Source organism: Natator depressus, chromosome 3 (assembly GCF_965152275.1).
Source record: "Natator depressus isolate rNatDep1 chromosome 3, rNatDep2.hap1, whole genome shotgun sequence".
NCBI lineage: Eukaryota > Metazoa > Chordata > Testudines > Cheloniidae > Natator > Natator depressus.
In genome coordinates, this window is record NC_134236.1 from 150,729,671 (window position 1) to 150,742,731 (window position 13,061).

General features: G+C 49.2%; 1 protein-coding gene and 1 long non-coding RNA gene across 6 annotated transcripts in view; one reads left to right on the forward strand and one right to left on the reverse strand.

The window, feature by feature from the left end:
- The window catches only part of MDGA1 (MAM domain containing glycosylphosphatidylinositol anchor 1), a 196,767-nt gene extending 188,365 nt beyond the window's left edge, over positions 1-8,402 (reverse strand). For 2 of the 5 annotated variants that reach the window (XM_074949102.1, XM_074949099.1), the window contains exon 1: positions 7,761-8,397. In XM_074949102.1, the coding sequence (XP_074805203.1) occupies positions 7,761-7,827 (67 nt within the window). In that variant the 5' untranslated portion in view covers positions 7,828-8,397. Of the gene's footprint in view, positions 1-7,760 lie in introns of all 5 variants that reach the window. The other 3 variants (XM_074949101.1, XM_074949100.1, XM_074949103.1) reach the window with 3 other exon arrangements.
- A 1,191-nt stretch (positions 8,403-9,593) lies between these two features.
- On the forward strand, positions 9,594-12,743 carry LOC141984141 (uncharacterized). The gene is made up of 3 exons (XR_012638663.1): positions 9,594-9,886; positions 10,528-10,689; positions 11,520-12,743. It is a non-coding gene; the product is annotated as an uncharacterized LOC141984141 (long non-coding RNA).
- Positions 12,744-13,061: the final 318 nt, after the last annotated feature.

Consider the following 13,061-nt stretch of genomic DNA (forward strand, 5'->3'; position numbering starts at 1 on the left):
CCTCTACTAGAATGGAAAACAGCAATTGCAAGTTCATCTGATCCCTGGGGAACTCAGGTTTTAGGACAGATACACAGACACACAACTTTCGAAACTACAGATAAGGAATGCTGTAGGCAAGAGCTCCCCCTGCTGGTCAGATGTGAATCAACAACACTGACTCCCTAGCCCGCTGTGCACCCACCCACCTGTGGCCAGTGAAAAACCTGAGTGGACGGAGGTGAGACAGGCCAGACCAGAACAAGGGTTGGAAAAGCTCAGGGAAGCAGGATCCATAGCAGATGTTCATACAGAACCATATACTGCAATGGAATTGATGCTGATGGACACTTCTCCGCTCTACAGATGGAGCAGAACAGCAGTGGCTGCAGCTCATTTGTAGCCTTATTCAACTTTCACGCACACTGGTGTAAAATCAACAGTAACACAACTGATGTCAATGGAATTGCAGCAGTATAAAACTGAAGTGAGCAAAAGGAGAATCAGGGCCCTTGTTTCTTGGAACACACACTGCAAGGCAAGGAAAGTCACTGCCTCACAACAAGTCCTGCCAGGCTGTGCTCAGCAGGACTCCCAAGTAACCCATTACCTCTTTGGTAGTGGTCCTTCTCTAACTTAACTCTTTTACTGAGCCAGGACTAGCGTGTTCCCCTTCCCTTGCTCCAACTATTGATCCCTTTCATTATTAATGTATGCTGTGGTTTTGATCTCCTCCATGGAGTAACAAGCATTTTTAGAAGCGTTTTTATTGCTAAGCTAATTATTGGCTCGAAAGCAAACCTTTGAGTCTCTTAAATGAAAGGGAGGATTAAAGCAGTTTTAAAAAATTAAACAAACACTTTAGAGCCTGACTGGGTAGATCTCTCTAATTAAACACCGGTGCACACACACACAAAAACCCACCAGTATTCTCCCTTTCTCCCCGCACTCCTTACCATGTCTCATTCTCTCCTGGTGGATCCGCCAGATCTGCATTCTGCTACCTGGTGTCAGCTCCACATCCCCCAAGCCTGGAGGATATTGGCTCGGTTCAGAATGAAACAACTTGCTAATGCAGCACTGGCAGCCACCACCTGGACAAGGGTGACTGGGTCAGGGGCTCTTGCACTCCGGGCCTAGAACACTCTGGAGCGGAAAGTTTGGAAGGCTCTTCTCAGTAAGCCTAGTCTCAGCTTTGGTGAACATGCTAAACACTCAATAGAGAGACGATAGGCACGCCAAGGTATTTTTAGGTGAATGCACCTGCTGTGTTTCTAACAAAAAATAACATTGTACAATGCCTTTCATCTGGAAAGAGAAAAGCACATTACAAACAGTATACTCATTCACCTGGAACTGATAAGCCGTCACATCTGGGGATGGCTCCCAGCAACCATTTTGCACCAGTAACACTAAGGCCTTGTCCACACTAGAAAGTCTTTGCTGGTAGAACTGGGTAAAATTGGAGATAAATAGTTTATTTGCCAAAAAAGGCAGTTTCAGCCCACCCAAAACCATTAGGGGATTTGACCCAAATTCACCAAATAGTTTCAGCCAAAACATTTTTGCAGGACTTAGGCACCAGTCACAAAACTGGGGGAGGGGAAAGCTGGCTCCTTTATAACCTTTAGTCTAGTTACTAAGGCACTCACCTGGGTTGTGGGAAACCGAAGTTCAATTCCCCCCTCTGCCTAACATGGAGGCGGGTTTTGAACATGAGCCTCCCACATGCCAACAAAGCGTCCTAGCCATTGGACTATTGGGTAGCATCAGGCAGGTCTCTCGCAATCCTGCCTCTCGACACTGGTCCATGGGGTATAAATTATAAAATAGCCATCGGATCAGGGATTTGAACTTTTGGTTCAAACCCTCCTAGTTGAGATGAAGCTTATACCAGTAAAAGAATCCTTTTGTTGTTATAGCTTATACCAGTTCCCTGAACAAACTGCATCTATGCTGAGGTTTTTGTTGGCACAGGTACGAAGGTTCCCCCCCCCCCCCCGCCATAGCTGTGCTGGCAAAACTTGTAAGTGTAGCCCAGGCCCAGCTAATTAGAGTGGTGTGGAAGGTTTTTTGTTGTTGTTGGGGTTTGAAATTCTTTTGGGGGGGGGAAATAGAAGGTGCAGCGTGGGGCAGACAGAGATAAAAGAATGACAAATAATTTCTATAATTGAAATTGCAGAATGAATTTAGGAAAGTGAAATGGAATTACGCAAAATGAGATCTGTGCAGGGCACGAGGGCCAGTGCTCTGGCTTACAGGAAGTGTCATAGGATCGTTAATAGCTACGTAGCAGTCTGACTTCATACTCGAAAGAGAACGGCCCCAGCAGTGCCGTGCCCAGTCACCACTGCTGATGTACCTCTTTGGTAGAAGAGACTCATAGGGAAGAGCACCACCTACTGAACCACCTGGGCCTTTGCCTGCAGCACCTTGGGTTTTCCTTTGGAGCTGCTTACTGTATCCACACACCCTTCTGTCATACTCTTTTCAAGTCATCTGAAATATGTATTTCCACAAAATCCGACAAAAACCTGACATGGTGATAATTTTATAAACTATGTTGCTCATGTCAAATTATTCAACATCTGTCTTCGAGTTCCCACAAAAATTAGCATAGGATAGTGGTTTCTGATGACACCTACAGTGAAATATTTTGACTTCTACCAGTAAGTTGCAAACAACCTGTCAGGAGGATAATGTCAGTTTCCAAGTACTGCATATTAAAATAATCCCAGGGTTTGTTTGGAGCACAGTTCCACTGACCTAAAACAGGGCTCTGGTTATGCAAAGGGAAGGAACCAGCATGCTGTACAACAGGAGGAGGGCAGGATGAGTCAAGCTGGATTGGTAGAGTGGTGCTGAGAATACTTAGCTCACTGATATTAAGGAGTTGCTGGAGAGGCTCAGGAAGAGTTGGCCCAACCTGCATGCTGTGGGAGATTATGTTTATACAGCACCACAGGCATAAATGGCAATTTATAGATATAAGACAAAGGGTATTTTTGACCTAAATCCAATGGCTAACAAGGAAGACTGACTGACCACAGGGGAAGGGACACATTGAGTAGAGCCAAGAGAGACGCTGTATTTATACAAACTACCTACAACACACCTTCTAAAATAAAAATCAGACAAGAAGCAGCTTACAGACGCAACCCTGCTGCCAGTTAAGTCAACGTTCAAACTCATCAACTTCAATGTAAGCAGGATTGGGCCCTAAAGAAGCAGCCCCGAAGGATGGGATGGGCGGAATGGCAAAGAGGCTGCAAAGCATGCCATCTGGCACTGTGGCTCAGCTGGTAGAACATCTGGACAAAGGAAGGGGAGGGAAAGGAGCTGTTGGTTCAGATCAGCTGGCTAGAGATTAATATTACAGTGTAGCTGTGTGCACTCACAGCCCAACACTGAAGCACACAGAGCTTGCAAGAGATGAGGAGTCATCCTGCTTGGGTGAAGGTGATGTAGAAGCTGTAGGCCTGGCCTAAGAGACAAGGGGTCAGGAACCAGGAAACAAACACAAAGCATTGAAATGAAACAGATTAAATGAAAGAGATTGAGGGTTTGTGTGCTAGCCTAGGACATGTTTCCCCAAAGCACTCGTATGACAGAAGCAAGGAAAGATTCTCCCATAGATTTTTATGCTGCCTGCAGCCCACCCCATCAGACTGAGAAATCTACAGCTGACTCACAGGGTCATATCTTCAGAGAGAGAGATTTACTGGTCATTTAGATCCATCCTCAGAGGCCGAGACAGGATTGCTCCATATTGCAAGCACTATGCCCAGTCAGATTTATATATCCCAAATGACAGGTCTCTTCCAGCCCCTCCTGTTAAGAGGCCATCACATCTTACTTTCAGGACATTTGCCCTGATATCCAGGCTAAAAATCTTCCTTTTCATCCCATTAGCATGTTGCTAGAGCCCTTATCTCTACCCTAAGACATTCCTGAAAGGTAGTTCTCTTGTTTTCTACAGCTGGAGGGCTTTGGGTGGAATGGACAGCAACCCACCATCTTTGACTCAGCTCAAAAGCAGTATGTTAACATTGGGAAGCTGACAGCGTATCAATAAAAACACTCCATCAATGCTTGTGAACTGCTGTACATAGAGTAAGCGGAGCAGCAGCCTAAGACAAAGCTGGAGAAGATTTTGAAGTCCTCGGGGCCAACTTTAAATAAAGTGATGGGAAAAGGGCATGTCCCCGTCCCGTCCCGTCCCCCCGCCCACCCCATCTCACTTCAAAAACTCCAATGCGTTATTTGTAGAGGAACAGCCAGAGAGACTCCTCCCTGCTCCACGTTTTGGTTCTTTTGCTCTAAACGTTCAGAGCTTCCCAGCCAGGGGATGCATTTCCTCCTGTCTGTTTTTCTGCATTTTGGAGCATCATTTGGTAAGTGTATCACTACCTGCTGCTTGCCTCAGCGTGTGGCTTGGAGGCATGAGCATGGCTAGCTGTCTGGAAACACACACACCATTTGGGGTTTGGGTCTATCACACAGTCAGCAGTGGGCTAGTAAGCATTGTCTCTTGGCCACTGAACTGCCACACTACACTATATGAACTGATTTGACTAGCCTCACTGTGCCCTTTTAGCAAACAGGGTTGAACAGATGGAATCAGCTAACAAGGAGAGGGAAGATTATTGGGTTTCAGACATGCTTCAGTCATTATAACAAACACCAATTTATGTAACAAGCCTCTTCAGGTAACAGGATAAAAGTACCTTGACTCCTAATTCAATTTAGTCTCCTTTGTAGGCACTTCTTCCCCTACAATGCCTCACATACATTTTATTTATACTATCAATCTCAATAAACCTCTCCAACAACTCAGCTCTCCTAGACAGAAGTCTTTTGTGCACACCCATGGGGGGGGGTGTATTATTTAAAGGGTACATCACATGGCTATTTTATCTGGTTTAATCTGATTTAAATCACACTAGATTTACTCTAATAAAATATATTTATAATCCTCCTACAAATGCCTCTCTTCCGCTCCCATCTCCGCCATTAGAATATTTCAAAAGAAGGAAGATGTTCTGAAACAAGATTCTTGAATTCCCAATATTCCCACATTGAGTGCCACATGAGACAAGCATTTCAACCACAAAATACTCCGACTATATTTAGCTTGGGGCTATAGCTGGAGATTAAGATGTAGGACAAAAGTAAGGGAAGTGTGCGTCTCTAATCCAGTTTTAGACATTCTTGCAAATACAATGGCCTCACTCGAGCACCGGGTGAGCCAGCAATAACAGCAATTTCACATCTAAACAAACAGCTCTGGCTGGAGAGTGCACAGAGCAAGTGTTAGGAAAGAGACTGGAGGAAGGATTGGAAAAGAGGATCTGAAACTATTAGTCACCATAAAAGTTTGTGGTGTGCTGACTTCAGCATCCAATGTTCTGAGTTGTACTCACAGAGACAGCTCTATATTAAAATCCCTGATTCTCTTGACAGATAGCTTAAGGGGTAGGGGGGGTGGGGGGGAGGAGGCGGCTGGATTTTTCCTTTATTTGTGCAGTTGAAATAGCAAAATAAATATTGGCAGTGCACCATTCTGACTTTAAAGGATGCCTTCATCTCAGTGTATCTGTCTCTTTCTTTCTGAAAAAAATAAAACATCAGAAAGATATTCTGAAGATCTAGTTTTGCAGCATCTCTGCTAAAATATGAATTCCCTGGCATGGGTGGCTGGATGAACAGCATAATAAACCACATTTGAAGGAAGGTGTAAACAGAACAGGAGTGAGACAAGCGTGAGAGCGCTTAAAACTCATTGAAGAGGCCTTTTAAAGCAAAGAAAACTAGTTACAGTTGGACGGCAGCACTCGTAGTAATTAAAAATAAAAGTCTGTCCCGGAGCACAATACCCATCCTCAGGGATTAAAAAACCTGCACATACCATCTTTCTGTTGCCGTAAATACATTAGACTCCCCATCTCACTGCTCTTGGGTGCTTCCGCCAATTTCCCCCTGAACCTGCAATCCCTCCTCTACCCACACACATTCCAAAAAAAAAAAAAAAAAGAGTAAAGCTTCTACTTAAAGTAGTTATTGTACAAAACAGATGTAAACTCAAATTAACATCCCAGCCCTGAGGGGGAGAGGAAGACTCGTTTCTCATCAGAGAAATACATCATTAAAAAAAAGTGACCTACAAAGACTTAGCCACAGTCAGTGAGACTGGACTCTGCATTACCAGAGCTCAAACAAGAGGTTAGCTAAAACCTTCCAACACACACACAGGGATTGGGAGCCCTCTCACTGAAGGTCTATGCTCAGAGCGCTTTCTTTGTTAGAGGAAAAGGCACATCTTCAAGAGGAACTTTATAGCAAGGCACAATGGAGTTGTAAGCCAAGATAAAGCAGGCTTGTTGTCAGAGGCATGTCCGAGGGGGTGAGGGGGGGAAGAGTAGTTTATTTGCTGGAAATGCAGCTCTCCTTGTAAAGCAAAAAACTGTGAGAGTCAGTAGGGGGGCAGGGAGGCTGTATTTTGGAACTGCAGTGCTTGCCAAAGCAAATCCTGGGTGTACTGTTAACTTGGAGCCTGTCTTCAGGACAGAGGACTGTTCTCATCAGCATGTGTTGCTGGTCATCCCTGCTGCCCTCCTGGAAGCTGAAGGGATAAATAATCTATGTCTGTGGGAACCGTACTACGCTGGGTGTCATCTGCGCTTGCCGTTTGCTCGCTGCCTGCATTCATTTGCAAATGGGCAACAACAAAAAGCAGCTAAACCTGAGCCCTGCCAAGGAAATAATTTTAAAGAATGACAGCAAAGTAACACAGCTCAGTAGGATTTAAAGGCAAAGTCACCCCCACCGCCCCTTTCAGTTAGATCTGAGCACTGTACCATCCTTGGGGATTGGGCGAGATGCTTTCTTAACCCAGCCAGGCGCATCCAGTCTACACCTCGATCACGGCTCCCTGAGCATCTCTCTTATCTAGCTCCTAATAGCCTCCCTGCACGTGCGCTGACTCTTGCAGCAATTACCTGGGACCCGCTTGCTTTCAAAACCCCCAGCGCTGAGTGGACTGACATCCATCCCCCCCCCCGCCCCCACAAGCACTTTTATGTTATTTGTCTTGTACTACTTTCCCTGCAGCAGGTGATAGCGGGGGCTCCTAGTGCAGCGGCCCTTTGTCAGATCAGCAGGATAATAAAAGCCAGACCGGTTAGAAGAGTATTCAACACCAAACACGCACACACCAACCGAGCTTTTCTCCCATACGGCCTCAGCTAGGAAGATTAAAGGCAAAGGAAGCCCAGCAGCAAAGAGCCAACAGACGTGGTGTCCTCGGACGAGGGAAACAAGGCAGCACAGAGGCAAACAAAACCAAGAGGAAAGATTGCAACTTTCAGCTCTTGTTGCAAACGTCAGTACAAGAGTGACACCGAGTTTTGCAGCCAAATCTCTGCTCTAGAACGTCTCTTCCTTGAGCAAGGGGGGCGTGGGGTGGAAGAGACCCAGGGCTGATCCATGGGACACAACTTGCTGCTTTTCCCCTTAAACAGCATCCACCCAGAGAGACTCGGAAAGGGTTACACGGTGCAATCTCCCCGCTCTCGTACATTTCAGGCGGCCAGGGCAGGGTTCCAGGCAGGAATTAGGAAGTGGCGACAGGGTCTGGAAGCCCTATTGCTGCATCAGTCTCCTCCCCCGGTCTGCCACCAGCATCATTGACTTTCTCCTGCAGGTGCTTTTTAACTTGGATCCGATAGCCTTGTCCGCCCCCCGCCCCTCCCAAACCGGGATAGAACAATAACGTCTCTTACCGTAAACCCCGTCTCCCCGGATAGACACCGGCACCACCGCCAGCAAGAAAAAACAAATCATCTCCATCTTCAAAGCAGATCCCTCATAGCCGGCGAAGAAAGGCAGCCCCCAAAAAGCCAGGCAGCATCCGGCGGCGGGAAACGAGAAACAGGCGAAAGCTACTTCATCCACAGCCTCTGAGCAGGGAGGGATCCAGGAGAGGCTTGCCCGGGCTCAGAGCGCCTCAGCCCGGCCAGCGAAGTCAGCCAGCGCCGCCTGGAAGTCGCCGATCTCTGCACAGTCAACTTGGACGAAGGGGGAAAAAATAGCCCAAAATAGGAGCAGTAGTTAAAAATAAACCGGGGGTGGGGGAAGAGAAGAGAGGAGGGAAGGTGGAAAAACCAAAACCAGGGCCCCTCTTTCCTCCCAGGCTCCTTAGGAGCTCCAGAAAAATAAACCCAACCTCGCACTCACACACACACACGCACGATCACACCGTGCCCAGAAGACACGGCTCCAAGTGGGGAGCAGAACCCAGACAAACTCCAGCCGCGGCTCTGCCCCGCTCCTGTCACAGGGGGCGGCGGTGGGGGCTCACAAAGAAACGCCAAGCGCTTCCTGAACTCCCGGGCTTCCCAAACTGGCTGCCAACTGGGGCCAACTTGAGAGTCCTCTCCCTGCCACTAAGGAGGCGCTGGCTGAAGCCCCAGGAAGGAACAAGGGGAAGTGAGGGAGGAGGAGGAGAAAGCGGTGGGGGGAGGCTGCGATCCAGCTGGTGGAGGGAGGGAGGGGAGGGGGCGGAATAGGTGACTCTCTCTTTTAGTCTCCAGCTCTTTCAGGGAAGGGGCGGTGTTGTAATTCATTACAGCCAGGGAGGGTTGTTTTTTTAACAGCAGCTCCCAGTAGCTTCCCGCAGCTGCTGAGCTTCGATCCCCAGCCCGGCGTCGCCCAGGTGCATCACATCAGCCCCGCTAGCCCGGGGTGGGGGGGAGGAATCGCTACAACACAGGCCCCCTGCTTAGTGCTTTGCTGTTCCGCTCGGCTCTTCTCCCCTCCCCCTCTCTCTCCCTTCCCCCAGCCAACCTGGCAGATCTTTCTGGCTCCCGAAGTTTCCCTGAGGTCGTGTTGACTGGTTTTGATGGGGGCTTTTTAATGGTTTTGTCCCCCCCCTCCCCGCCCTTCTCCCCCTTTCCTAGCAGTTGGTGGCTACGAGCTGCCAAGCCAGCGGCGGCTTGAGGAGGCTGGAGAAAGTTGGATTCTTCTTGCAGGAGGTTTTGGAGACACCGCTTGACAGGTCCTGGCCCCGCCCCTTCCTCCCACAGTGTGACAGTCCGGGCGGGGGGGCGGGGGGGTTGATTCTTTTCTTCCTTCGCCCCAAGATATTGGACCCGCAGTTTCAAGCCAGTTGCGGCCTCTGAGGCTCACTCTGCGTGCCCCTGTACCATCGAGTGCCTGGATCCGGCTTCACTTGGCCCCTTTGAATGCCGCTCGCCCTGGCAGGGACTCGGCCACCCCTGCGAGCTGGGCGCCTCTGGCCGCCGGCTTCTCTAGCCTCTTCGCTCCCGCCTCGGGCTGACCTGCGGAGTGAGGTGTCCTGGGCCCCTGCGCAGATCGGGAGTGACTGTGGCTCCTCTGTTCGCGGCGCCTCTCCCCCGAATTGAATCTATAATCCTTCAAGCCCCGGCTGCAAGTTCTGCCTCTCCCCCCGCCCCACTCCGTCCCCCCTTTGGGCTTTTCAGTTTTTGACTCCTCTCCACTATTTGGTTCCCCCCTCCAGTTAAAGAGGGGGGGAGCCAATTAAATCGGCTGTGCTTGAAGACAGCCCTGCCTCCTGCCCAATTCCCCGGCCTCCCCGAGGACAAATTAGAGAAAAGAAAACAGGGCTGGGGGGAAAAAAAAACAAAAACCCGCATCTGCGCGGCTTTTTCCTCCTTTTCTTTCGCATTCTTTCTCCTTTTTTTCCCCCTTCCCCTGCAGAGAAATGTCAGAAACCAGGCAAGGATCCATTCATCCTGGGGACACACACGGCTTCGAGGCCCCGGGCAGAGGAGACGGGAGGAGCTGGTGGTGCACACGCTTGGTGCAATGAGCGTGGGGATGTGTGCGACACAGACAGCTTGGACCGTGTCCGTAGTGTAGCATTGGGGTACGTGGCCGTGATGTGCAGTAAGCATGTGTGCAGGCAGGGTGCCTAGGTGGGTAACGCACGGGGTGTGGCTGTTGGTGCACCGGGGTGTTGGGTGTGTTGCACGGCCTGCACGCTTATAGTTCCTGGGAGGCAAGGGGGTGTGCGTGTGTAGTGTATATGTTTCTGCACACGTATCCGTGCATGGTTGTGTTCCACGGCTGCGCATTTGCATGTGGTGCAAGCGCGCCTGGATGCTTGAGCACAGGTGGGGTTGTGTGGGATGTGTCTGCACTGCACGTCTGCTGGCGTCGCGGGGCGTGCATGTGCACATTGTCCAGGTGTGTGTCAGGCTGCTGGCGCGCCAGGCTCCCTTTACCCATCCTTCATGTCTGCAGGCGCGCTGGGGCTCGGCCGCGAAGGCAGCCGTGTGGAGGAGCGGGTGAGTCTACACCAGGCTGCCTTCTGCTCCTTAATGCTTTCGCTGCAATCAGCCAGCCGCCTGGTGCGTTCGTGCTCCTCGCAGGGCAACGGGAAAGACAACCTCCCGCGGCCGAGTTTGCAGCCCGGCGGAGAGCAATCCGGAGGGGTGGGGGGAAAATACACCAACCCCCTCGAATAATAAATAATAATAATAATAATTAATAATCCAATTGCTGCAGGTCCCTGTAGAGCCTCGGTGGCAGAACTCCGCCTTTCTTGTCAACGTCTCTGCCTGGTTTCGCGGAAAGAAGGCGCTTCTCCTCGGCCCCAGTGAATGAGATGCTCCAGCTGTCCCCTCTGCTCCTAGGTGGTGGAGCAAAAGTCTTACTTCTGTTCAGTAGGTCAGGAAGCTTCTTTTCCCTCCATGAACACCATGTGAAAGACAAACACCCCCCTCCCCCTTCACATCCTTGTAGGGGGAGTATTAAATCAAAGTTGCTCCTAGAATCAAATCTATTCCCACCCCAGTGTTGTTAAAAACGATTGGTTCGGGGGCTGGAGGGAAGATGGAGCCAGGATGTAGGAGAAGCGGTTGCAATATTAAACAGGGAGGGTATAGGAGCTGCTGGGAGAGGAGTTCTGCTGAGTTTTGCTTCCAATCGAAGCCAAATCTGCCTCATGAAATATCGAGCCCCCTGGCCCGAGTTCCCGTGGAAGGACGCCGCTCTTTATTCCTCGCAACCTGCCTGTGCAGGAAGCAGATTAGACAGCGCGACTCAGGGTGGGGGATGTGTTAGCAGGGAACCTGTGGGGGATACTGCAAGTGCCCTGACGTTTTTCAGGAGAGAAACCCATTCAGATTATTCTCACCGCGCACACGGCTGAGGTTTCGGAGGAGCTGTATTCCAGATAGTAGCAGACTGTATCAGCTCTCTTTGCGGTGGGTTTGTAAACATGCGAAGACGAATCAGGAATTCCAAGATATCTGGATTATTGGGGGAGGCAGGGAAGGGAAGGTTAGAGATCCCGCCCCCCCCCCCCCCCGGGTATGTCTCGTTATCCCTGCGTTATCCTGTCACTGTTATTTATCTCTGCGTGTGGGCACGGCTTGGATAGCCATACCGGTAGGATCTTTCAGGACTGGGAAGGGGGCGGTTAACTACACTCTAACAAGGGAGGGGATTTAAGCCTCTCTGCGTGTCTCCAGCCTCTCCCCTTTCCCTTGGCGCAGGGAATCAGCAAATGCCGAACGGAGAAGCCGCCAGCAAAGTTATCCCTGGCAAGCCGAAATAGGGGAGTTTCCATTTTCCCGAGGTCTCTCGCGCAGCCGGCTGTTTCCTTCTAGAGCTGTAAAGCCAGATCTCTAGAAACCTCTCTGAGTGGGTACGATTGTTCCGCTAGGAATATTTTCTAGGAGGATCATTCAACTCTCGAGCCCTATTTAAAAAAAAAAACAAAGTGACCCACTCAAGAGTCCGCCTGAAGGTAAGGTATTTAGACATATCCAGTCTTCTCCAAGGCAGGAGATTTCCTAGTGCCTTGGCCCCAAATATGCTTCTAGACCAGCATCATCGGTGCCGTAGTTATCCGCGATTTTAGAAGACACTTTGTAATAGAGCATTAAGGAAAGTAGCTGCCTTTGCTAATCACACACTTTGGTACAGTGAACCCCCGGCGGAGGTGTTACTCAGCCCTCTGTCCCTGGGATCGCTGATGGGAACCTGTGCCGCCGCCAGACAGAGAGAGAGGTGTTACACCCAAAGGAAAAACTGCACTTGCAAAAGGCGCACTGGCAGGGATTGATTCATCGTGTGAACAAGAATCATACCCAAGGTTAAACACACACACACACGAAAGAAAGAGTGATCGCCCAGAGAACGGCTGCTTACTAATTCATGCTCTAACAAATAAGCAATTAACAGATAGAGTCGCTAATTAGTAAGCAGGTATTTCTATTATAAACTGTATTCAACCATGGAGAGGAGCAATAATGTACAGCAGCGACAGAGACAGCACGAGCAGCTGGACTAGCTGGATTATAAGGACCAGTTTCCTATTAATGGGGCAGAGAAGGCTGATAGGGTTTATAATAGGCCCATATTCTTCCCCCAAGCAGGATCAGGAGTTTTGTAAAGATGGGTTAAAGGAACACTCGTCAAGTACTTGTAGGTTTCTACCCTATAGGTTTACGACAGCTTGGAGTGGAGGAGATTCCAAACTTCCATACGAGTAGAAATGTCTTCTTGACTTTTAAGAAGTTTCAATAAACCTTGTTTTGGGAGGAATTTAAATCCAGCTGCTTGCACCCGGCTGCTTAAAGAGGGCCGCATGAGACAGCTGCAGAGAGACCCAAAAAGTCAAAGTGAGCAACTTTGCCTCTTACAGTTTGTATGACAACTTCCACCTACTCTGTATGTGTATACATCTTCTTACTATATGTTTCATTCTATGCATCCGATGAAGTGGGCTGTAGCCCATGAAAGCTTATGCTCTAATAAATGTGTTAGTCTCTAAGGTGCCACAAGTACTCCTGTTCTTTTTGCGGATACAAACTAACAGGCCCCTACTCTGAAACTTTAAGGTAGTGCAGGCCCAGAGCAGGGAAGTGAAACCGCCTCGAGACAGAAGGTGGAATTGATCAAAACTGTGAAGCACAAAAAGGAAACAAACAGTGAGAAGTGTCAGATGTTTACAGGGTTTCAGCTTTAAATACACTTTAATACATTTTTAAATGATTATTGGGATAAGCATAAGTATGGGGTAGTTTGTAACC